Source organism: Gossypium arboreum, chromosome 5 (assembly GCF_025698485.1).
Source record: "Gossypium arboreum isolate Shixiya-1 chromosome 5, ASM2569848v2, whole genome shotgun sequence".
NCBI classification, from domain to species: Eukaryota; Viridiplantae; Streptophyta; class Magnoliopsida; order Malvales; family Malvaceae; genus Gossypium; species Gossypium arboreum.
The window spans coordinates 4606077-4630072 of record NC_069074.1 but is presented as its reverse complement, the minus strand read 5'-3'; the positions used below and the strand labels follow the sequence as shown (position 1 = coordinate 4630072).

Sequence of the window (23996 nt, the reverse complement as noted above, 5' to 3'; positions counted from 1 at the left end):
AATTTTAAATTAATATGATAAAATTATATTTTAATCTAAAAAATAAAAACAAAATTGCTTAACCTTAAAAAATATGAAATCATAAAATGATAAATAATAAAATTATGCTATATTTTTAAAAAACTTCTAATCTAATTTCTGACAAAAAAAAACCTTGGATTCGCGGTTGAGCGACATCCTTTCCATAGGATGGGCGACATTGGTTTCCTAGAGTCAACGCATTATATATGAGTTCATAGTGGCCGAAATCATGATGTAGGCTTGGCTTCTCCTCCATCGGTTTTGGGTTTCTTCTCTTTTTTTTTTTTCCTTTTGTACTTGTTCCATTCTATCCTTAAGCATTTTCCGTTCATCCGTACCAACGCAAATAAGAATTAGGCTTCATTATATCCTTACCTTAAATTTAGTGGTCTCATACAATGCAAATAATACTCAAATTTCGCACTGACAATTTTAAAGTAGCATTTCTTTTTCATTTTTACGATAACTGCTACATCACATGAAAGTGAGGCAGCTTGGCAGAAAAGCAAGTATTTCCTACTGTCAACATTGAAGATATTCCTAGAGCAGAAGAAACGATTATGATGGTCTATCGCTTGATTTGTTTGATACCTACTAAAATGAGACCATTGCAAAAGAATTATGGACAAACTGCAGACAAGATATATGATCAAAGATGCTACAAGCAAAACATCTCTTAAGCCATCTCTATAATTACAACTCATTTAGAACACAATTTCTGTTCCCACTATATGAACTGCAACGCCGACTCTCCTTTCATCATCATCATCATAAGTCATTTCATGCCCATTATTTCATTTCTCTACTGTATCATCCTATTACAACAAACGGGAAAATAGATGATTATAAAAACATGAATAGTCATGTAAAAGCGCTCATCAATGGATGATGCAACAAAGGTAAAATAAAAATAAAACGCTGCTACACTTTGTTGTAGAATTAAAAGGGAAATAAAAAATCTTTTCCGCTCTTATGTACAATGGTTTTTCTTTATGGGTATTTGTAAGGTTTGTATAACAGTCATTCAGTAAACTCAAGACGAACAAGATAGCATACACACACCAGGCCGGTAAGCCCATGCTGGTGGCAAGCGAGCGTATTTTTCCATTCCTGGTTGCTCATCATACGGCCTCTCCATTACTTTAAGCAGTCTTCGGACCTCTCCAAAATCACCAATTTCGGCTGCATCAATCGCACTCTGGCATAGGTAGTTCCTCAGCACATATTTAGGATTCACCAAGTCCATGGAGGCTTTCCTCTCCTCATCCGAGATGCCACTGGCAACAAGCTGCATAAAGAAAAAAGAGATTTTGTGAGATTACAGCAGTTGATACCAACAAATTAGAAGATGAGGAACGCACACAGAAAATCATTGTTTCCTTGTCAAATACCATAATTATAAACTGTTAATGGGACATGATACAAAGAAAAAAATAGTTATACATACATATTTACGAAATGGAAACATATGTAGGAAAGCTGGTCTTTTTTTTAACCGCCGCAAGTAGGTTTATAAGGTTACCATGGGTATTTGGCTATGATTTATTTTCAGCCAACAATGAAGGAAATTAATAAATAAAAATTAACATCACTACTGACATGCACATAATCATTGGTGAGTACACATTCATGACCAGGAACATATTGTACCTCTTGTATATAGGACTGTACCCAACTGGCCCATGCCTCCTTGCGTTCCTTGCCAATATCCAGTAGAACAGCCTTCAGTGGCACTAACAACTCACCTTCTGGAATGCCAGGATCTGCTTTGATATTGGAAAGCGAACGAAAGAAGTTTGTGTAATCCACTTTATCCACAGCCAAATTATTAAGAAGTTTGTTGACAAGCTGTTTATTGTACTTTTGGAGGCCAAGCTTTTGGGTAATTATAGCTTGATATTCGTCCATAAATTTTGTCCCATACCTGCAGCAAAACAATGTATTAATGGTCTACCATGGAAAACTTTACTATTACAGTGAAAGAGAACTCAAACCAGACATACCTTTCCACGGCATAACTGGCTTCTTTATCACTTATGAGGTGTGCAGCCATCAAAGTCGAGGCAAATTGTGTAATATTCCACGAGCAAATATCAGGTTGATTTGCAAAACAGTATCTTCTCCCAGGAAGATCTGTAGTATTTGGTGTGTAACTTGGATCAAAAGCATCCAGAAATCCGAAAGGACCATAATCGATCGTGAGACCTAAAATGCTCATATTGTCAGTGTTTAGCACACCATGAGTAAAGCCAACTCCCTGCCATCTTGCAACCAAAGAAGCAGTGCGCTCAGCAATCTCCACGATCCATGCTGGATGTAAACAAAAAAGAAGTGAAAACTAGAACTATTACCACAAAATCAACAAATCCTAGCTTACAGACAAACATGCTCAAGGCAATACTCAAGACAACTACCTGCAGTGATTGACAATAATAATGATAATTAGTAAACAAATTCAAAATTTGCATAAAGGATTGCAGGGAAGCTCTCATGCCCTGCATGGATGGGTTTATGTAAAGAAAGTCAATTCTTATCAGGTTCCTGCTTTCAAACTAAATCTAAGCTTCCTCATTGACCCAAAACCGTGCACTATGCAACAAGCAAGGTATTCTCCAAGAATCCTGGTTTGGCCACTGTACTCTATATAAAGGAAATTTAGGAATATCCTTACCGTTTCTGAATGTCACAAAGCTTACATCAAAAGCAATACAAAATTGTGTGCTCAGGGCCACTAGATAAATAAAAAAGAAATCCAGAAGTAAAAATGTAAGAACAGAGAAACAAGACCTACTCAATTCACAATCTGATTTTTCATCTATCCACTCTAATCTCGCCAAAACAACTCTATTGCTCAACATTTACCCTTAATACCACATATGATAACAAATCCTTATATTTACCTGCATACTTGTTTGAAGTCAAATCCACAACCGATTGGCCATTGTCACCAGTGCTAAAAGACAAGGTCTCACTTTTACTAATGTTCTCAATATGAGGGAAGTGATGTCTGATGGCATAGTCTGCCAAAGAACATACAATACCAAGGTCCTCTTCTCCCTTAGAAGCATGTATTTGGAATGAACCAAACCGCAGAAAAGACTGTGCAACTCTGCAAACAATTGCACCAGGCTCTTCCTTTGGATTACCACTGCAGTAGAAGATATAAACAATTATAACTGAAAATACACCCCAAAAGGTTATACATTTTATGCAGGAAATGTCTAGTTAGCCCATGGTTATCTTAATTAAAAAAAAAAAATGAACATACTCATAAAACATGTCTCGAGTTACTAATTTTCCAGTGGTGACAAGACAGAGAGCACGAGTAGTTGGGATTCCTAGAAAATGCATTGCTTCACTGCAAAGAAATTCACGGATACTACTTCGTAAAACCGCAAGGCCGTCCGCAAATCGACTATATGGAGTCTTCCCAGCCCCTTTAAGCTGCAATTCCCACCTTTCGGATTTAGAATTCAGAATCTCCCCAAGAGTAATAGCACGGCCATCACCCAGTTGGCCAGCCCATGTGCCAAACTGATGTCCTCCGTAGCATTGTGCATATGGCACCCTGTCAGAGAGAAAATCAACTAAGATCAAGAGGAGAATAAATAAGAAAGAAAGTGATAGTAATTTGTAAAAAGTTCTAGAGACAAACACTTACGCTCCTGCCAAAGGAGAAGCCCCAGAAAATTTCAGAGGAAAATCTGGTCTTTCGAATCTGCAATTCCAGTGAAGAGCTGTAAGGTTAATCACTTGGACAACACAATGCAATACTAGGGGATACAGAAAACAGCAGTCAATAACAATCAAAGCCAAGGCATGAAAGACAAAATTCTCAATACTGTGGCAATGAATTAATCCTATGGGTTTTTCCTTTTTATTTGGTATAACAAGGCAAAGTTGATAGGTACGTGATACTTTTTTTTCTTATTTTGGGGCATGCATAACAAAATGCCCTCACCTTATTTTTCATAATCCTATCTATATAGGCATTACCAATCCTCTCCCTCTCTTTAAGATGATGTATTTTATCATATATGATAATTGATCCAACTGACTTTCAAATTCTTCCATTACAAGACTCAAGACAATAACAAAATAACAAATATCGCAAGATATAAGAAGTCATCCAATACATAAGCAAACCTTGAGAAACATCTTGGTAAATCAAAATGGCATATAATCATCAGTAGCTTCAAATCCGTATATGTTCCCTCCACCCTCCCCTTCCTTCTATTTTTTCAATCAGATGCTGAAAATTAAACATTCCAAGGATAACCAAACATAAACAAACAAAATGTTTTATGGCATATCCGAATTTTGAAATAAAAATCACATCTCACAGTTTTAATAGTACTCAAGTACTATACCAAAGTCAATCCAAGGTCCCATATGCAAGCTCATAATAACAACAACAGTAACAAATAAAAAAAGTGAGAAGTAAACAGGGATGCAAATGCTAGCACGGTTTTCCTACAGAGAATCATTTCAACTAGGGTAATTTCGATTAGCATTTCAGACACTAAATCTAATACGTATAAAAAGTATAAATACAGATTACTTAGATACCCATCACCATTCATTTGCTACTGTTTTTTGAAGGACGAGTACAGTGCAAGGCAATACTTACTCATGAGAATCCAAATCAAGCAAGCCAGCCACGGAGTCTGACCAAGCAACAAGTTCCGGATTCTCTACTTCAGCCGATGGTAAAACTTTCGTATAACACGCGTGAAAAACCTGCAAATTCATTAGAAAACTTTTTTTTTTAAATGTCCATCTCAAATTATACAAATCACAGATACAAACTTTTCGCTCCTCGCTCTTTAAACAGCATAAAGATCATTTTTATCTTTCTTTAAACAGCATAAAGATCATTTTTATCTTTCTTCCATTCTGTATATTAAATTTATAAAAATGAAATTTAAACTAATAGTATAGTTTAGCCGAACAAACACTGACTACATAATAAAAGACCTAAAAATTCCAAATTTAGGACCGAAAGATATGCTTTCAACAAATTTCTATTCAACTAAGAAGAAACAATAAAACTAGAACATGGAAAGGAATTTTAGAAAAAGGTAGAAATTAAACCTGACGTGGAATAGAATCGCTTTGAGGGTCCCCAGGGAGCTCTCTAACGAAGGAATGATCCCAATTGAGATCTTCAAGGCTCAATTTAACCTTTTTGTTTTTATTTTCTTTGTTTATGCGATCATTACCTTGTTCTCTTAAGCTTTGACTTTTCAAACTGTCGGCGACGGAATCGACAGAAAGGGAGGAGGCGGGGTCGGGTAAAGAAGGGTCCATTCTAAGGCTGCCGCCGATATAAACGTGGCGTGCAAGGGAGAAGTGAGGCTCGAGGAAAAATGAATAGGTGAAATAAGTAATACGGTGGAAGAGGGAAAGAAGCAGCGGAGGCAAAAGCAAAGCCTAAGGAAGCAGAAACTGAAAGTAGATTTCTCAATTAAGTATTTTCATTCGGGATTTATATTTATATTGGAGCATGGATTAAAAATATTTTGGGTAAATTTCACCAACAGTCACTTAACTTTGAGCTAGCTAACAAAACAGTCACCCAGATTTATTTCAATCACTCAACTTTTGAAAAATAATAAAACAGTCACTAACGATATAAAAAAGTGACAAAACAGTCACTGATTAATAGTTTCTGTTACTATTTTAACAGAATTGCTGATGTAGCAAGTAAACTAGCTGATGTGGCCAGTTAACTTGTCACGTAGGTTGTCCACATCAGAAATTGAAAAAAAATCCTAAAAAAAACCCTTAACAGAGAAGAAGAAGAAGCAGCAGCAGAAGAAGAAGACTAAAAAAAAAAGTCTTATTTGCTTAATTTGTCTGGGTTTGATTCTTTTTCTATTGAAACACCATGTTTTTGCTCTTCTTCTTCTTCTTGGCTCTCTACCTCTGTAACTCTGTAACCTTCTACCATTGTTGGCGAGGTTTTATGATTTTTCTAGATTGGGGTGTGGTTTACTGTTCGAATCTCATGTGAGCAGGAGGCGGCTACAGAAGTACATTGGGGCGCCTTTTCTTCAAGACCAATGACATGGTTCAGGTTGTTGAAGCTCCTGACTCTGCACGAAACAATGTCTCATTCTCTGTTTTTGGGTTTCTTGATATAGAGGTCTCCTTGAATGGTAAGGCCACTCCCACCCTACGTTAACTTCACTAGTCATCACTTTATATAATTTCGGCATGTTTATCTTTAACTAGCACTACCATGTTGCCACATTGTAATTTTATGACTAATAACCAAAATTGACTTATGGGTTGGTTCATGCATTAGCACCTAGAATCCAATTTATTCATCTTTTGTGTGAAACTCAATTAATGTGATGTGAGATTGTGGATATCATCTCCACTGATACATGTTCCTTCATGCATTTCACAGGAAAGCTGAAGGCCTTGGATCATCAATGGATTCAAGTCATTTTTGAGCCACTTGAATTCTTTATACTGAACTCTTTCATGCATAGTTTGTTGTCCATTGTATCTATATCAGTACAATCATTGGTTTATTTTATGGAAGGAAGGCTCATGCTTTTTTCCTCTGAATTTTCATGTTCGAATCTCAAATATAAGGAACAATTATCAAGTGGCGAACGTTACCCTGTACCAAACAAATCAACTCCAATTTACATCACTGTCGGAGATGGTGGAAATCAAGAAGGTCTAGCTGGAAGGTTAGTTTGATGGCATATTGCAACAAATACAGGAATGATATTTAGCTACTTGTTTACAGTTAATCTGTTACAAACTAAATACCTCACTAAATTAAGCAAATGGTTTTTTGATTCTGCAGATTTTTAGATCCCCAACCAGAGTATTCTGCATTCCGAGAAGCTAGTTATGGTCATTTGACACTGGAAATCCAAAATAGGACCCATGCATTCTACCATTGGAACTGCAATAATGATGGGAAAAAAGTGGCAACTAACTCATTTGTATTTCACAATCAGTACTGGTGAGTACAATCAACCTTAATATGCCTAAGATTGTATGTTAAATGAGGGAGTATCAAAGTCTACAGTGAAACAATTAATGATAATTTCCAATAATTTTGCTAAAATTATCCCAGTGCACGAATCATTTTTAGAGTGTTTGAATGATATTATTAGCAAACTTTTTAGAAGAAAATATGCAGTGAGTGGTATATGCTGTAGGAGAATTGATTCACTTGAAGATATGGTTGTGTTTCGTTGAAGGTCAAGCAATCTGAGATGAAGAAAACCGAAGAGGCATCATTTGAGTAGCGTGCTTAAGTGTACTGCTTCTTATTGAGAAGATGAACTTTCGACTAAACCATTTCATCTTTGGTACATATTTGGTTGATTAAATTTCAATAAGAAGGTGAAAATGCCAAAATTAATCAAATCGAGTAAGCAAATTGTAATGCCCTGTACCCGAGACCTTCGCCGGAGTCGAACACGAGGTGTTAATAGACTTAATTCATTACTTAAACAGCTCAAACAATTTATTTTTAAAATTTCCAGACAAGCTGGCTAATTGCATCACAGTCGCTTTAAAAATCATATCTCGAGTTCCGAAACTCGAAATCCAATTCCGTAAATTTTTCCTAAAACTAGACTCATATATATATCTAGTAATTTTTTTCTAGAATTTTTTGGTCGGGCCAATTAGTACAGTTTATTAGTTAAAGTCTCCCCTGTTTTAGGGTTCGACTACTCTAACCTCTGTGTATTACAAATCAGATATCTCCCTGTACAGAGCTTCAATGACTATGCCGTTTGTCTCTAATAAAACTAGACTCAATAATGAATCTGTACATATAAATAATGACTTCTAATTATCTTTGTAAAATTTATGGTGAATTTCCAAAGTCAGAACAGGGGATCCAGAAATCGCTCTGGCCCTGTTTCACAAAAATTTAAACATCTCATAAAATATAGCTCATATACCTGTTTCGCTTCTTCCATATGAAAATAGACTCATTAAGCTTCTTTTCCATAACTTATTCATTATTTAATTCCATTTATACTATTTTTAGTGATTTTTCAAATTCATGTCATTGCTGCAGCAATATTCTGTTTTAAGGTAAATTTCATCTTTTCATGAGTTGTTATGAACTAGATAACCTATTAAACTTCCATGATATCAAACATGATCTAAATTTAACAATCACCATGACTTATCAGTATCAAACATTTTCTCAACCAATCATGGCCATATCATAAAATTATTTACACAAAATAAATATATTGCTATACATGCCATACTTAAGTTTTACAAGCCATTTACCCAGATGAAAGTCCTTTGGATAGTGTGATCGAACCTTGACCCGTCCCGATTCCCGAAATGGCTTGTTCAAAACTACAAGGAATAAAAGGAGGAGTAAGCATAAATGCTTAGTAAGTTCACATGCAAATAGCAAGTAACATAACTATATAAGCGAACATAAAACATCATTTGCATAATCATCACCGAGACATTCATATCACATTTTCATTTATCATCTTACCATATTTTTGTTATATCGAGTTTTCAACCCGAGGGTTAAGTACATACCTGTTCAAAGTATGTAATACCCTGAAAATCTTTACAGTAATATATTATCCTTGATATAATAAAATAAGGAAATAAAGTGATAAAAAGGGGAAGTTTTGAGTTATGGCAACATTGGGAAGTAAATTATGATATCTTGATTCAGGAAAGGACTAAATTGTAAAAGTTAGAAAAGTTTTGTTGTCTAAGAGTAAATACTCAAGACTTAAAGGGTTAAAGTGTAAATATGAAAAAGTTGAAGGACCAATAGTGTAAATATTTTTAAGGGTAGAATGATCTAGAAACTAAGGAAAATGGATGAATTAGGACCAAATTGAATAAGTGAAGAACTATGAGGGACTAAATTGCAATTTTACCAAATTAAATGATGACTCAAGGATGGGATTCTAAAAGATCATGAAGGGCAAAATGGTCAATTAGTAAGAGAGAGAATTCTAGAATGTAATGATTATGTTAATGATATTTTAAATTAATTAATTAGATAAATATTATTTTATTAATATTTTATGTGATATTTAATATTATTTTATTATTATTTATTTAGTATATAAGGAAAGAAAGATGAAGAATTTTCATCATCTTTCCTTTCCATGCAAACTAACGTAAGAGAAAGAGAGGAAGAAAGAAAGTTTTACTTTCTTTACAATTTGGTCCTTTACCAAAAATTCACCATTTTCACCCAAAAATCAAATGAATTTCCATAGCTACCAAGAGAGAAAAATGTTAAGGAGAACATGGGGAGTTAGAATATCAAGTTGGATTCAAGAAATAGAAGCTGGAGGAGAGAGAAAATCAAGTTAAAGATTGGTATCAAGAGAATAAGGTAAGTACATCAAGATTTCAATATGTTTTTAAGTTTGTTATTGTTGATAAATCATGGAAATAATGTTATAGTAGAGTTTTATTACATAAGGTCCTATGTTCTTGATATGTTAGTGAAGAGAAAATAAGAGAAAGTGATGAGAAATGGTGTAGAAAAAGAAAATAAGGGTGTTATAACATGGTAATTAATATCTTACACTAAAACAGTTATGACAGCAGCAGTAGTCTAACTTTGAAAAATCACCATAAATTTTATAAATTGAATTAGAAGATGAAAAAAATATGGAATTAAATCTTAATGAGTCTAGTTTCTCATAGAAGAAACAGTGTAAGCAATGAATTTGTAAATTTTGATATATAATGAATTTTGTGAGACAAGGTCAGAATGAATTCAGGTTCCCCTGTTCAGATTTTGAAAAATAATAAAAAAATTAAGAAAAATAATTAGAGGCTTAAATTTATATTTATAGAATCCTGAACGAGTCTAGTTTTATTAGAAACAAACTAGAACATCATTTGAATTCTGTAAAAGGAGATAACTAATTTTTAGTGAAGAAGGGTCAGAACTGTCAGACAGCAGAATAGGGGTGACTTTAATGAATAAACTGTACTAATTGGCTAAACCAAAAATTCTGAAAATTTTATGATAAGAATACATGTGAGTCTAGTTTCAGGAAAAATTAACGGATCTTAATTTCTAGTTCTGTAGCTTAATATATAAATAATTTAGTGACTATGACGCAAATGGACAGTTTTGAATGTACATATAAGTAAATAGTGAAATTATTGATAATGTTACTTGTTGTATGTTATATAAATTAAGGATGTGGAATGGAGAGGAGGAGGAGGAAAATATGTATGAATATTCATCTAGCATGGCTAATTTGCATGTTTTAGGCTCAGGGACTAAATTGAATAAAAGTAAAATTTTATGGGCAATTTTGTAAAAATGTCGAAATGACTAAATTGCATGAAATAGATTATTTTATTATTTAAATTACAAAAATTTAACGAAATTATCAATTTAGTTCAAGATCGGGAAAACATGTTTTAGGGATTAAATTGAAAAGTGTTGAAATTATGGAAAATTTTGATATTTTATAGAATTCATGGACTGTTATCAATATATATGAGAATAATAGTTGGAAATAAGGATTAAATTGCAAGAATTTTACTTTCCGTCCCTAAGGATGAAATCGTCATTAATTAAAGTTTAGGGGCAAAATGGTAATTTTGCCTAGAGCATTAATTAAATGTATTAGAATATGAAATGAATGAAAATGATGATCAAATTTATTTATAAAGATCTGGACGACACAAATACGAGACTTGATCATGGAAAAGAAAATATATCGAATAATGAAATAATAAACACGAGCAATCAATGAGGTAAGTTCGTGTAACTGAATTATATTCGAAATGCTTGAGATTGTATGTTATTGATGTGAATATGATTTGAATGTTCATTGTATGAAAATTTATAAAACATTGATATATTTGATAAAATGGGAAGAAATCCCGGTTGAATAAAGGAAAATTCGATGGATCTCGAAAAGGAATTGACGGTAAAAAGGATCTAGCCGGACGGGTGATCCTATCTGATATAGCCCTCCGAAGAATATGTGTAAAATGGATTTAGCCGGACGGGTAATCCGAATTAGGTCTGAATTTAGCTTTGATGGTAACTCGGATCCAAGCTCATTAGAGTAATTGTCGTTGCGGGATTTAGCTTTGACCGGTAATCCCGACAATACTCTATGAGTTTATATTGCGGATTTAGCTTTGACTGGTAATCCGCTGCAAGGATGAGGTTCATGGAGTGTGCTCTCGATATGAAATGTAAGACCATGGTTGAAAGATACCATGGCAACTGAGTGTAAGACCATGGTTGAAAGATACCATGGCAACTCGATATAAAATGTGTAAGACCATGGTTGAAAGATACCATGGCAACTGATATGAAATGTGTAAGACCATGGTTGAAAGATACCATGGCAACGTGATATGAAATGAACAAGACCATGGTTGAAAGATACCATGGCAACATGATGAAAATGAGTAAGACCATAGTTGAAAGACACTATGGCATCATGTCAAAGATAAATAAGACCGTGGATGGGAGACGCTCTAGCATCTGTTGAACAATTGATATTCGTGTAATATGTATCGATGACGAATGGTTATATGAAATAATTATGAAGATAGATAAACGAAATAAGTATAAGTACATGAAATATAATTTATGTTAAGTTTGATATAAGCTATTACTAGGAATAAATATACATAAAATATATGGAAATGATGGAGCATGAAATATTGATATAATGAAATGAATGATATATGCTTATGAAGAAACGGTAAGAGCATGATATGTTTCATGACATGTACATATATGATTATCTTTGATATGTTGATACAAGGAAATTATGTAATTGAGACTATTATTAAACTCAAGTGCGATATGTCGAGAAAATAGATATATCAGTGTTGAATTTATATGAGATATGTGCAAGTATACTAACAATGTTGCCGTTTGATATTTATACAACTGTCAAACTGTTGATTGAATGGTAATATATTTATTTATATGATGCATTGAATCGGTAAGTATTTAAATTTTTTTAGTGATCTGTAAACGGTAGTAATGCTCTGAAACCCTGTTCTGGCAGCGGATACGGGTTAGGGGTGTTACAAAGTATTCATTTCACAACACTTACCAATAAGTCCCTTTCATCTTGAGTATTCCTCCATTTCAGTAGAACTTTACCCGTTGAACACATCGGAATATAATTCGGATACATGGAAAGTTTGCACATAAGTGCCACATATGTAGCCAAGCTACCATGTAACCCGCCCATAAGCGAACTCGGACTCAACTCAACGAGCTCGGGCGTTCGCATCCATAAGTGAACTCGGACTCAACTCAACGAGCTCGGATGCCTAGTTACATCTCTCGAACTCGGACTCAACTCAACGAGTTCGGACATTCGCATCCATAAGTGAACTCGGACTCAACTCAACGAGTTCGAATGCTCAAACATCCTAGTGACATGTCACTTGTATCCTAATCCATTCCTAAGGTTCAACGGGACCTTTGTCCCAATTATGTGTCTCAACCATCTCCTACAGAATGTCGATACCGATACTCGGTAGTATTTCACATTTCATTTTCCAAGTATATCACATAATTTGACATATTATCAAACAATTGTCACAAGTATGATATTTCATAATAATTATCATATCATTTAAATAACATAAAAACATTTAAAATAATAACTATGTTACCAACATTTACATATGAACTTACCTCGTATGCGAAAATGACTACTTTTACCATTTCGTCCACAACTTGGTATTTTTCCCATTTTAGCCCGAATTTTAGTTTTCCTTGCTCTATCATTTAAAATATAGTCTAATTAGGACTCACATTATTCAAATTGGCCCAAAATCATATTTTGGCAAAATTATAGTTTTGCCCCTAAACTTTTGCATATTTACACTTTTGCCCCAAAGCTCGTAAATTAAACTTCAGTCTATTTTCTTATGTTTTATGAAATGCTGATCATTTTTCCCTTCTATGGCAACATCAAATTCTCACTCTAACATGTACTTATGACTATTAGGTATTTTTACCGATTAAGCCCTTTTGCTAGTTTTCGCTTAAAACCTAGTAGCACAAGTTGTCTAACATAATTTAAAACCTCATATTCTATCATAAAACACCAAAATACACAAATTTCACCTATGGGTATTTTTCCAAATATGAACCCTAGGTTGAATTATTGCTAGCATAAGCTTAATCGAGCTACCGGGACTCCAAAAACGTAAAGAACTTGAAAAACGGGGCTAGAATGGACTTACAATCGAGCTTGGAAGCTTGAAAAACCCTAGCCATGGTTTCTCCTTGCTATATTCGGCCATGGGGTTGAAGATGAGCAAAATTGGCTTTTAATTTTGTATTTTAATTTATTTTACCCCTAAATGACCAAAATGCCCTTACTACTAAACTTTCCAAAAATTCCTTCCATGTCCTAATTTTGTCCATGAACTTAAAATTGGTCAAATTGCTATTTAAGATCTCCTAATTAATATTTCAATGCAATTTCATAATAAAAACTTCTAGAATGCAAATTTTGCAACTTATTCTATTTAGTCCCTACTTTCAATTTAAGCACTTTATGCATAAAATTTCTTCACGAAATTTTCACACAATCATGCAATCATATCATAGACCTCAAAATAATCATAAAATAATTATTTCTATCTCGGATTTTGTGGTCACGAAACCACCATTCCGACTAGGCCCAAAATCAGGATATTACACAAATATGCAAATTCCTTAGCATGAAGCTTCCCTTCGGTGTATCTTTTTCTTCGAAATCCTGCTCTTTTTTGGCTAAACCACAAGACCCCGCCAACAATGGCGAAAGGTTACAGAGTTACAGAGGAAGAGAGCCAAAAAGAAGAAAAAGAAGAGCAAAGACATGGTGTTTCAATGGCAAAGAATCAGACCCCGACAAATTAAGCAAATCAGACTTTTTTTTTACAGTCTTCTTCTGCTTCTGCTTCTTCTTCTTTGTTAAGGTTTTTTTTAGTTTTTTTTTTCAATTTCTGATGCGGATATTCTACGTGGCAAGTTAACTGGCCACATCAGCTAGTTAACTTGCCACATCGACAATTACATTAAAATACTAATCAAAGCGTTAATCGATGATTGTTTTGTCACTTTTTTATAACGTTAGTGACTGTTTTGTTATTTTTCAAAAGTTAAGTGATTGAAATGAAACCTAAGTGACTGTTTTGTTAGCTACCTCAAAGTTAAGTGATTTGTTGGTGTAATTTACTCAAATATTTTTCCATTTTATTAAAAATTTAACTACTTCTATTATTAAAATTTATTTTCACAAATTAATAAGAATTACATACATTTTAATTTTCACAAATTAACAAGAATTACATATGACAGATAATGTGATGATGTTTAGTTATTTCATCAGTCATATTAATTTTTAATTATATAAATTAATAAAATTTTTAATCAAAATAATTAATTTATTCCTTAATTTAATATATAAAAATTAATTTTTTAATTAAAAATATAATTTGACATATATTAAAAATTAAATTAAATTTAATTTAAAAGTTAACTCATTAGAAAAACTATTAAAATTTGATTAAATAAAAACTGTGATTTTTGTTATTTTCATTTGAGATAATTTAATATTAGATAGTGTATTTAACTTTGGATTAAATTTGAAATTACCTGGAATTGGACTAGCCGACTTGGTAAGCTCTTCCAACTTTTATGTATACACAATCTCAGCAGGAAATTTTTTAAATAATACTGAATTCGTTACTTATTCAACCATAGCTTATGGTGCACTTTTACAGAACCATGTTTTTCTAAGAAATACTCGGATTAATATTATGGTGACTTTTTATATATTCAAATTTTATTTTCTAAATTATTTAATAAATACTATATTAAGGCAAATTCACGATATAATGAAAACAATTATATAATAAATATATTTATTAAAATTTTATGCAAAAATTAAATATTGTTTCAGTTTAAATGGAAAAATTAAATATTCAAAGTTTATCATACAAATTTTATTATAATTAAGATATTATTGGTTTATAAAATGTAAAAATTAAAACATAATTATAATTATATAACTTACCTTATATATAAGAAAATATTTTGATGACTTGTAACTAGATCTATTCATAGATCAGTTATTTGTCCGGGCCAAAAGGCTCGTCGAAATTCGGGAGGATTTGAGTAAAAATATTAATGCCCGAAAAATAAAATTGGACAAAACAATTAGGTCCGTTTAAAATATGAGTTGGGCTTAGGCTTGAATATTCAGGGCCTAAGTCTAGCCCGACTTGACCTATTTTAAATTTATAATATTTTATATTATATTATTTTTATATATTATATATTTTAGAAGACATTAAAAAATTTATATTAAATATATAATACTACTCTAATGTAAACATTAAAAAGGTTAAGATGATTATAAAATTTTCAATAAATAAAAATATATGAAATTATTAAATATTAAAATAAAATAATATAAATATTTAAAAATAAAAATAATATAAACAAGTATAAAATAAAATAAAATTAATCTTTTATAAATATGGATAGATTTAAGTAAAATTTTAAGCTCAAATATAAAGGCAAACCAAATTTAGGCAATATAAAATAATATCATAGACCCAACCAAAGCCAACCTATAAACACATCTACTAATAAGTTAACTCAATCATATATTTAATATAAATACATAAGTTGACTTTTATTTTAAATGTACAAAGACCAAAATTTGTATTTGAGAGATAACGAAGAGAAAAGAATCGTCAATTAACCGAAACGGCATGCAGTATGTGCGTGGAGAGCGGAACTAAAACTGAATAAAAATTAACGACATTAAATTAAAAACAGATTTCAAGTCCGTGTTCTTTCTCTATGCTCTCTCAAGCACACTCTCCCGCGATCCCAACCAAATATACTCACAAAAATTCACGTGCTTAATCATAATTTTATCTCTTATTCCCATCTCCATTTCTCCCATTAATCCCTCTAAATCTCAATTTCTCCCTTCAAATTTCAATCTGAATTCGAAATATTGAAAAACAACTGTTGTCCCTTTTGGTATCTTATATTTTATTCTCTTTTTGCTTGGAGTACGATAAATTTGTTGGAAAGCATCGTCCTTTTTCATATTGGAGCTGCTCGGAGTAAGACTGTGGAAGAGTTTGGTTGGGTTTTATTGATCTCAAAGCCGACCAGAATTGAACTTTTGGTTCAAATTTGAAGAATTTCGCTGAAATAATTGGCTTTCGATCCTCAGAATGGGAGGGGGTTTGACGGGCAAGGTTAGCTTGTTAGATTTCGTGATTTTATTTGAGTAACTTTAGGAGCTTAATATTGTGAATTTAGGGTTTTTCTTTGATGAACTTGACTTAAAATTGATTTTACTATATGTTTCCAGTTTGATTTTAAAGCGGCGAGACTGGTTTAAAACTCGTGAAGCTTAATTTAGAATCGATAGTTCGTAGCTTTGCATTATTTTCTTATTTATGATCGTGCCCTTGGGAATTAGGGTTTTTTTAACGAAATTGCTTGAATAGTTGAATTGATGTTTCTATTATATTTATGATATTGCTTTTTGAAATTAGCCTTTTGTTTCGTCAAAGCACGTTGTTTTGTAGTAAACTGTAAAAGTAAATAGTAAAAGCAAAATCATAATTGTTCCAGAAATCAACAAGTGAAAAAAGTACAACGACAATTCTAACATAAATGTTTTATTTGAGCGTTAAAATATCACGTATTTTCTTTCTTAAAAAAGAATAAAAATTTTAAATTTTCAAAATATTATTTGCCTTTGTATTCAAACGTGCATATATTATATATAAGCAAAAAGCAAGTATCGAAAGTGACAAGTGGTTCCTCTTAATTGGCATTTTGATGCATAATTAGGAGTTCTAAGTAAGACAAATTTCTCTAGCCTAGAAACCAAATCACAAAATTTCACTTGTCAAAGACCAAAAACTCTGTAACGTTGTTTTAAAGTCATTAGTTTCGTACTGGTTTGCAGCAATAGGTTGCAATTGAATTTCCATGCTTATTATATATATTTGGTACCAACTGTGCTTGATGTTTAGAGGTTTTTGGGTTCAGCTATGGTGTATTTTGACAAATCCATCGATCTAGATTATTGTAGCAAAATAAAAAATAGATTAGCAAGGTTATAGCTAGTTTAGTTGATTGAAGTTCACATTTTAGCTGAAGTTTATGCATTCATTGTATTATTTATTGTTTCCAGGTAGTTGTACCTTGTCTTTCTTAACAACTTATCAGTTTGCTTCTGTTGGTTCAGAGCATTTTCATAGACTTTTCTTAAGATTGATTTTGAAGGATCTTCATGGACTATGGGCTTTCTGATAGCAGTGGTGAGTTGAGTTAAACATTTCGTTTCAAGTTCCCTTTTGTCCCTGTAAATTTGATGATTTTAAGATGGGAGAGCACATTTTTTCCAGCTTGGTTAATTGATGATAAAGTTACCTGCTTCCTTTTTTATCTTGAGTGAAATTTTGGGGTTCATGAAACTTGTACATTGCTAGGAAGTGTTCTGTAATGTTTTTAATGGGTGGCTTGAAGAAACAATATAACTGCTGGTAACTGTAGGAAACAGTATAACCTCTAATCAGCCTTTTTCTTTTTAATCAGTTTTGTAAATGATTTTGTTATCACTTCTGAACCCTTGCAGGAACAGATGATGACCTCCCTCCTTCACATCAGAACAGGTTTCAAAGAGGGGGTCGTACTGCTGCCGGGAATGGAAGATCAGCAGTTATAGGCTCTGCTCCTTTGCCTAGAATGCATGGTGACATGGAAACACAAATCCATCTCATTGAGCAGGAAGCATACTGTTCGATCTTGCGGGCCTTCAAAGCTCAATCTGATGCTTTAACTTGGGTATTTGTCAAAAAAAATTATCAATGAATTATCCCATAAAAATCATGTAAAGCAGGTTATAAAGGTACTTAAACCAAATGTGTTTTACCCCTCAGGAGAAGGAAAGTTTAATTACTGAACTAAGAAAGGAGTTGAGAGTATCAGATGAGGAACATAGGGAGCTTCTATTGAGGGTTAATGCTGATGACATGCTTCGGAGGATAAGGTCTGATATACTGTGCCATGCTCCTATGAGCAGCTTTTATCATATAATGACTTCTGGTCATCTCTCCTTTTTAATGGGAACTATGATCTTTCATTGCTGTTAGGGAATGGAGAACGGCAAGTGGCCTCCAGCCTGGAATGCTTAGTACAAGTCAGCCTATGCTTGACCCTGTACCTAGTCCTTCAGTATCAGGATCATGCAAGAAAATGAAAACATCACATTCAGTAGCTTCATTATCCATGGGTGCACCATCTCCTGCATTGCATCCATCTATGCAACCATCTTCATCAGCCTCAAGACGAGGTCCTATGCCAGGAGCAAAGAGCAAGAAGTCAAAATCTGTGAGTTAATTCATTTTAAGATACTTAGAAGATATAATGAATGGGATATGCGTGTTCTTTTCATCTTTTATTTATGTCTGTTGTTTTGCTGCATCCCCAACGAAGTTGATGCAGCATCCTTCCAGAGGCCTTCCTGGAAAGCCCCAGGCTCCTAATCGTACCTCAACAGGAGCATTTGCTGCAAATGTACGTGCTGAAGCTGCACCATATGATCCATTAATTGGAAGGAAAGTTTGGACAAGGTGGCCTGAAGACAATCATTTCTATGAGGCTGTTATAACAGACTATAACTCAGTTGAGGTATGTTTCTTAGTTGATTATACAATAAGCTGTTAACTAATGGAGCTGTAATCCTATGTTTCTATGTTGGTAGGGGCGGCATGCTTTGGTTTATGATATAAATACTGCAGATGAAACCTGGGAATGGGTCAATCTCAAAGAGGTATAATTGTTACTTTGTACAGCTTGATTTACCTTCCATTAGTATGTTGTATACCATTTTTTACCAAAATCAACTTTTAAGCTTGTAGCATATGTGCCTCAAGAACTTTTATGTCATTCATCATACGCTGCAGAATTTATGTGCATGGTCTAGCCCTCTATCTTGAACCATATTCTTCTCTAGATAGGGTTTACATCTCATAAGGTTACAGTATATTGCCAGTGATAAATATAATTTTCATGAATTTTCAAGCAGTATATGTCTGGGAATTATGAGATTTAGGAGGCTCCCTTTTTACTCTGATATGTCTAATATGACAAGGGTAATGTGATAGAGTAATATAATTCCTCATTGTTGATCAATATATTAACTGAATTCAAGGTTCATGTCTGTATATCTTGACAACTTTCTCCCACTACTTCCATTCTTTCAAACTTGTTAGGGTTATTCATCAATTATAAGAGTCCACATTTTTAACTATTGTACTTCTGATCGCCATACATAACTTTGCTCAAGCATAGTGAACTGGTAATTTTGTCATTTGTAACAATGCTGCTCTTTTTGTTACTTATGCTTTCATGCCACACACTGATTTCTTATAAATATAATGATAGATATCTCCTGAAGATATTAGATGGGAAGGTGATGATCCTGGAATATCCCGTAGAGGTGGCCACCCTGGTCCAGGCCGTGGGATTAAGAAGTCCATGGCTTGCAGTGGTGGGGTGGCTGGAGCTGGAAGAGGTAGGGGGAGTTTAAAGGGTCAGGCTAAAAAAGATTTTCCTTTGATGCAAAATGGTGTTGGAAAAAAGGTTTTGGCGGATATTGAGATACTTCATACAGATACTCTAATTAAGGAGGTATAATTGCTACTGGAAGATCATCTAATAAACTGCAACTGTCAGATGTGGTGTGTACTTCCTAATTGTGGAAATGTTGAACAGGTGGGAAAAGTTTTTGGTGCAAGCCACCCTGATTCCATAGAAATTGAGAAAGCAAAGAAAGTGCTGAAAGTAAGTATTGTCTTCTAATGACGTTGCATTGTTCCATATTAGCTATTGCAGCAGCAATCACCATGGATATTTGTCATTACAGGAGCATGAACAAGCCCTAGTTGATGCAATTGCGAGACTTGAAGGTGCATCTGACGGTGAAAGTGGTAATAACTAATTACATATAATTATGTCGTAGATTAGTTAAAATATGGATGCTCCATCTTTTGTTGTACAATTTATTTGTAGCTTTTGGATGTTCTGTTTACCTGTCACAAGATTGTACGAGTTTTCATTTGATTAATGCTGTCCACTTGTCCTGGCCATTCCAGTTTGCATAAGAATGAAAGTACTGGTTCAAATTAACTTGTATGGCATAGCTTCTGTCTTAAGCCTGCTGCCACATTATTTAACTTGTCTTAAGCCTGCTGCCACATTATTTAACTTGTCAAGTAACTGCTCTACCTGCAACATCAACAGTAGCAAGATGAATACATACTTGCAGTATTATATTACATATGGAAATGCCACCAATTCCGAGGGAGATATTTATCTCAAATAATAAGTTATATGGCTGAAAGCAGTTAAGAGGCTGCCATTATTTATATTTATATATTTATTTGATTGGCTTCAAAGCAGATGGAGAGCATCCGTTCTCACAAGGACAGTCAATGGATCAAGAAAGAGCATGGAGAAAACGGCAGTACAATGATGAGATGGGTGAGGGTAGAATAATTGAAGGGTCTGATGGCGCAATCAAATGACGAGCGTAGGTTCTGGGTAGCGAATAACCAGCTTAGTATATCCGGTATAAATAGCTGTAGCCGTGGCCTTAGCAGTGACTGAATGAAGAACTTTTTGTAATGGCCATTTCTTTGGTTCCTAATCTTAGCAGGGTATTGTAACTTTAATCTAAACGTAGTCTAGGTAAATGCTTTGTATAAAGTTTTAAAATATATTACTGGTGATATCCCTGAGTGCTGACTATGTAAAAAGTTTATTATATTCATTTTGTTTGCAGCCAAGTTCAGTGGAACTCAATGTTCTTTTTTTCACTTTGACAGACAGGATGGAAACCGAAGGTCTAATTTCCCGCAAATTGCACAAAATAACATTATATATTATCACATAAAATTGGCATCTTTTTCTACAAACAACAACAGAGCTTAAGGAAGCAAATTTAATAGCAATTCATCAAGCACTAATCTTTTTAAAGAAGTGGCTACATGTCTTACAATGAGGAAATGAACTTAAGGATAAGCTTCACCATCTCAGCATCATAAGCAGGGCCTTCCATTTCAAAGTGGCTAACTCCTTCCATTAAATATATTTCATTGCGCCCGGCTGCGGAACTAAGCTTGTTGTTGAGCTGCTTGACACTGGTAAATCCATCCCGAGTTCCCATGACGAAGAGTTTGGGTTTTGAGGATTGGAGGATGGCTTTGTGGTGTCTTCCAAAAAGGATGGAGGCCATCATGCCAAAAGGGTACCCCAAACTTACGTACCCCACAACTTGCTCGATTTGATCAACTGCAGACCCCGCAATTGGCGCCCCTAAAAACACACAATGCAAATAATAAATGATGATGAATACAAATAGTGCACACAAGTTGCCTTTTCTCAGAAACCAACTCAACCCTCGCATCATTAATAGGATTGTCTCTGGTTAATAACTATACCAATTCCTTACAGTATCCAATTACACAATAAGTACAAATATTTCATAAAACCCACAACACATTAACAAACTATATTTTTGGCATGTTTGGTTACTAATATAATAGTACGAAGACAAAGCTTATTTAATAAGTATGTTAAAATAGTTAGACATAAAATAAAGAATAATAAGTAAAAATTTAAACTTGAAATTAAAAGATAAAAAAAACCTCTAGTAAAAAATATAAGCAAAAAATTTTCCTCTTGTTTGCCACCAACAAGCCATGTTAGTGGCTAAAATAACCAATTATAATTAGTTTATTGCTAACTTATGTACTAAAACATATGGAAAAAACAATACTTATACCAAACCTAGTATTAGTGAATACTAGGAAGAAAAACTACACATCCAATACCATATCTATCACCTGAGGGAAAAATTCAGTCCAACTTATATAATAAGCGAGTAATTTTATACATAAATTTTGATTTAATAGTATTAGTGAAACTCAAGCTTCTCCAAAACCAAATGGAAAAGAGATAAATCCCAAAATTATGAATTTTGATTTAATATGTAATTTTATACAAAAATTTTAATTTTATGCAATTTCATACATGAAAATAAACAATTTTCATAATCTTTTACATAACTAGACCAAATCAAAATTTATAGATCATACTGCATCAAAGCTCATATGTAATTTTGAGCTTTAGAAACAACAATAAAATTCCTAAAACAACCTCCAGCATTTAGAGTACTGATCTACATATCCAGAGATTTTTTAGATACTGATCATAAAGTCTGAAAACATTATTTTCCTAAAGAAGCTCAGAAGTGACCCTGAATGAAAGTTTTTGTCAACAAATAACACTGAGATCGTTTTAACCCTCTTGTAATCACAGAAACAGAACTTTACCAATCAACATCCCTTTCAATGCTAGAAAGAAGTTGCATTTTATTTTAACCTTCTTCCTTTTCGAAGTAAATCATGAATGAGATCTGAATTTTAAACAAAGGATTCTAAACACTACCCAAAACCTAACAATAATTTTTCACGCCCAAATCAAAGATATTTGCAGAAAAGAAAAGAGAGAGAGAGAGAGAGAGAGAATAATTATAACATACCTGCAGAAGAACCCACCAACAGGATTCTGTGAGAATCAAGATGTTCAGAAACCCAATTGCAGACAGCAATAACATCCTTGACTTCAGCAAAACCTGTAAGAGAAGCTCTTCCAGTGGACTCTCCAACTCCCCTCATATCAAAAGTAACAGCCCTATGACCATTTTCAGCTAATCCAGAAGCAATCCCCTTCAAAAGAGCCTGACGCCCACCCAGGATCGAGTAGGGATGGACAAGGACTACCACTAAGTTGTCTTTGATCTCTTCATTAGGTTTAAAAACTTTTGTCATCAGTTCCACTTTATCAGGAGTTGCAACTTTGATGCGTTCCACTGTGTAGTTTGACATTCTTGGAGAGAGCTCAAGGGAAAGGTTGATGGTGAATTGAATCCGGGAAGAAAATGAAACGAAAAGATGCTATGTAAATGCGTGTTTGTGTTTTTAACTTTTGAAAGAAGGTAAAGGAAAAAACGGCCCACGGGATATTGGAAGTTTGATGAGAAAAGTGGGGAATTTAATTCTTAGTTAAAACATGTTGTTTGAAATATTGGAATTTGGTTTTTATATTTATATTTTTAATTATATTTTAAAATTCATATCTAACTATTAACATTATTATTTATTTTTATTAAATTTTTAGAATATTAATTTTTAATTGCTTTGATTGGAAACTGTTGAGGTGGAAATTGTTTTGGTTATTTCCAATATTTTTATGTTTCTAATAATAATGAGGTGGTTTTTATAAAAATATATAATAATAAAATTTAATTAGTCGTGATTCAAATTTTATATTTTAAAATATGATAACTAAAATAATTAAATGAACAACATAAGCACAATACGATGATTAATAATAAATTTTGATTTTTTACATAAATTTTATGTTTACGACCTGAAAAATGACACAGGAAATTGATTGTAGTGAAGTTAAAATTAGATGGAACTATAAAGTTAAAAAAAATTAAAAATTTTATATAAAGTTAAAAAAAAAAATTAAGCCTAGATTTATTATAGAGTTGTCTACCGGTCGGGCCAAATTTAGTTTGGTCTAATAAAAATTTAAGTTCGATTGTTAGGCTGTCCCAGCAAGAGAAATAGGTTTAAATTTTTGTTCAAATTCAACCTAAATAAAATTGTTAAAATCTAGGCTTGGCCAGTATTAATTTTTTGTAATTTTTATTTTTTATATAAATAATTTTAAAATATAATACACCAAGGACACTCAAAATACTAAAACTTAACAAGCAAATGTCTCAAAAATAATAGTAAATTTAATAATAAAATAAGTGTTATATAATATCTAAATATTAAAAATAAAATAGTAATAACATAATAGTGAAATGATAACAAAA

At 33.1% G+C, this 23996-nt stretch overlaps 3 protein-coding genes across 8 annotated transcripts; 1 reads left to right on the top strand and 2 right to left on the bottom strand.

Moving 5' to 3' along the window:
* Nucleotides 1-640: 640 nt before the first annotated feature.
* On the bottom strand, nucleotides 641-5490 carry LOC108470464 (uncharacterized). Its single transcript, XM_017771781.2, has 8 exons — nucleotides 5116-5490; nucleotides 4652-4761; nucleotides 3683-3739; nucleotides 3290-3589; nucleotides 2922-3169; nucleotides 2025-2331; nucleotides 1672-1945; nucleotides 641-1309 (listed from the first exon to the last, which is right to left on the bottom strand). The coding sequence occupies exons 1-8, from the start codon at nucleotides 5329-5331 to the stop codon at nucleotides 1055-1057; spliced, it is 1767 nt and encodes a 588-aa protein (XP_017627270.1). The 5' UTR covers nucleotides 5332-5490; the 3' UTR covers nucleotides 641-1054.
* A 10330-nt stretch (nucleotides 5491-15820) lies between these two features.
* LOC108473702 (protein EMSY-LIKE 3-like) lies at nucleotides 15821-20900 on the top strand. 6 transcript variants are annotated; one of them, XM_053028187.1, is made up of 11 exons: nucleotides 15821-16281; nucleotides 17286-17358; nucleotides 17676-17884; nucleotides 17980-18089; nucleotides 18193-18430; nucleotides 18545-18730; nucleotides 18804-18872; nucleotides 19487-19732; nucleotides 19817-19885; nucleotides 19968-20031; nucleotides 20504-20900. In XM_053028187.1, the coding sequence occupies exons 2-11, from the start codon at nucleotides 17331-17333 to the stop codon at nucleotides 20626-20628; spliced, it is 1344 nt and encodes a 447-aa protein (XP_052884147.1). In that variant the 5' UTR covers nucleotides 15821-16281; nucleotides 17286-17330; the 3' UTR covers nucleotides 20629-20900. The 6 variants fall into 6 exon arrangements, with proteins under 6 accessions (XP_052884147.1, XP_017630900.1, XP_017630898.1 ...); XM_017775411.2 differs by having other exon boundaries at nucleotides 20501-20900; XM_017775409.2 differs by having other exon boundaries at nucleotides 18536-18730; nucleotides 20501-20900.
* Nucleotides 20901-20952: 52 nt separating this feature from the next.
* On the bottom strand, nucleotides 20953-23153 carry LOC108473703 (uncharacterized). The gene is made up of 2 exons (XM_017775413.2): nucleotides 22647-23153; nucleotides 20953-21418 (listed from the first exon to the last, which is right to left on the bottom strand). Exons 1-2 carry the CDS (start codon nucleotides 22990-22992, stop codon nucleotides 21096-21098), a joined length of 669 nt encoding a protein of 222 aa, XP_017630902.1. The 5' UTR covers nucleotides 22993-23153; the 3' UTR covers nucleotides 20953-21095.
* Between the last annotated feature and the right edge of the window lie 843 nt (nucleotides 23154-23996).

Bases quoted from the DNA above. Each gene is read 5' to 3' on its own strand.
- LOC108473702 (XM_017775409.2), top strand. From the start codon at position 17,331: ATGGACTATGGGCTTTCTGATAGCAGTG. The intron at 17,359-17,675 runs GTGAGTTGAGTT...GAACCCTTGCAG, and splicing joins TGGGCTTTCTGATAGCAGTG to GAACAGATGATGACCTCCCT. The intron at 18,090-18,192 runs GTCTGATATACT...CATTGCTGTTAG, and splicing joins GACATGCTTCGGAGGATAAG to GGAATGGAGAACGGCAAGTG.
- LOC108473703 (XM_017775413.2), bottom strand. From the start codon at position 22,992: ATGTCAAACTACACAGTGGAACGCATCAAAGTTGCAACTCCTGATAAA. The intron at 21,419-22,646 runs GTATGTTATAAT...GTGTGTTTTTAG, and splicing joins GTTGGTGGGTTCTTCTGCAG to GGGCGCCAATTGCGGGGTCT.
- LOC108470464 (XM_017771781.2), bottom strand. From the start codon at position 5,331: ATGGACCCTTCTTTACCCGACCCCGCCTCCTCCCTTTCTGTCGATTCC. The intron at 4,762-5,115 runs GTTTAATTTCTA...ATGAATTTGCAG, and splicing joins GCGATTCTATTCCACGTCAG to GTTTTTCACGCGTGTTATAC. The intron at 1,946-2,024 runs GTATGTCTGGTT...GTTTTGCTGCAG, and splicing joins GCCAGTTATGCCGTGGAAAG to GTATGGGACAAAATTTATGG.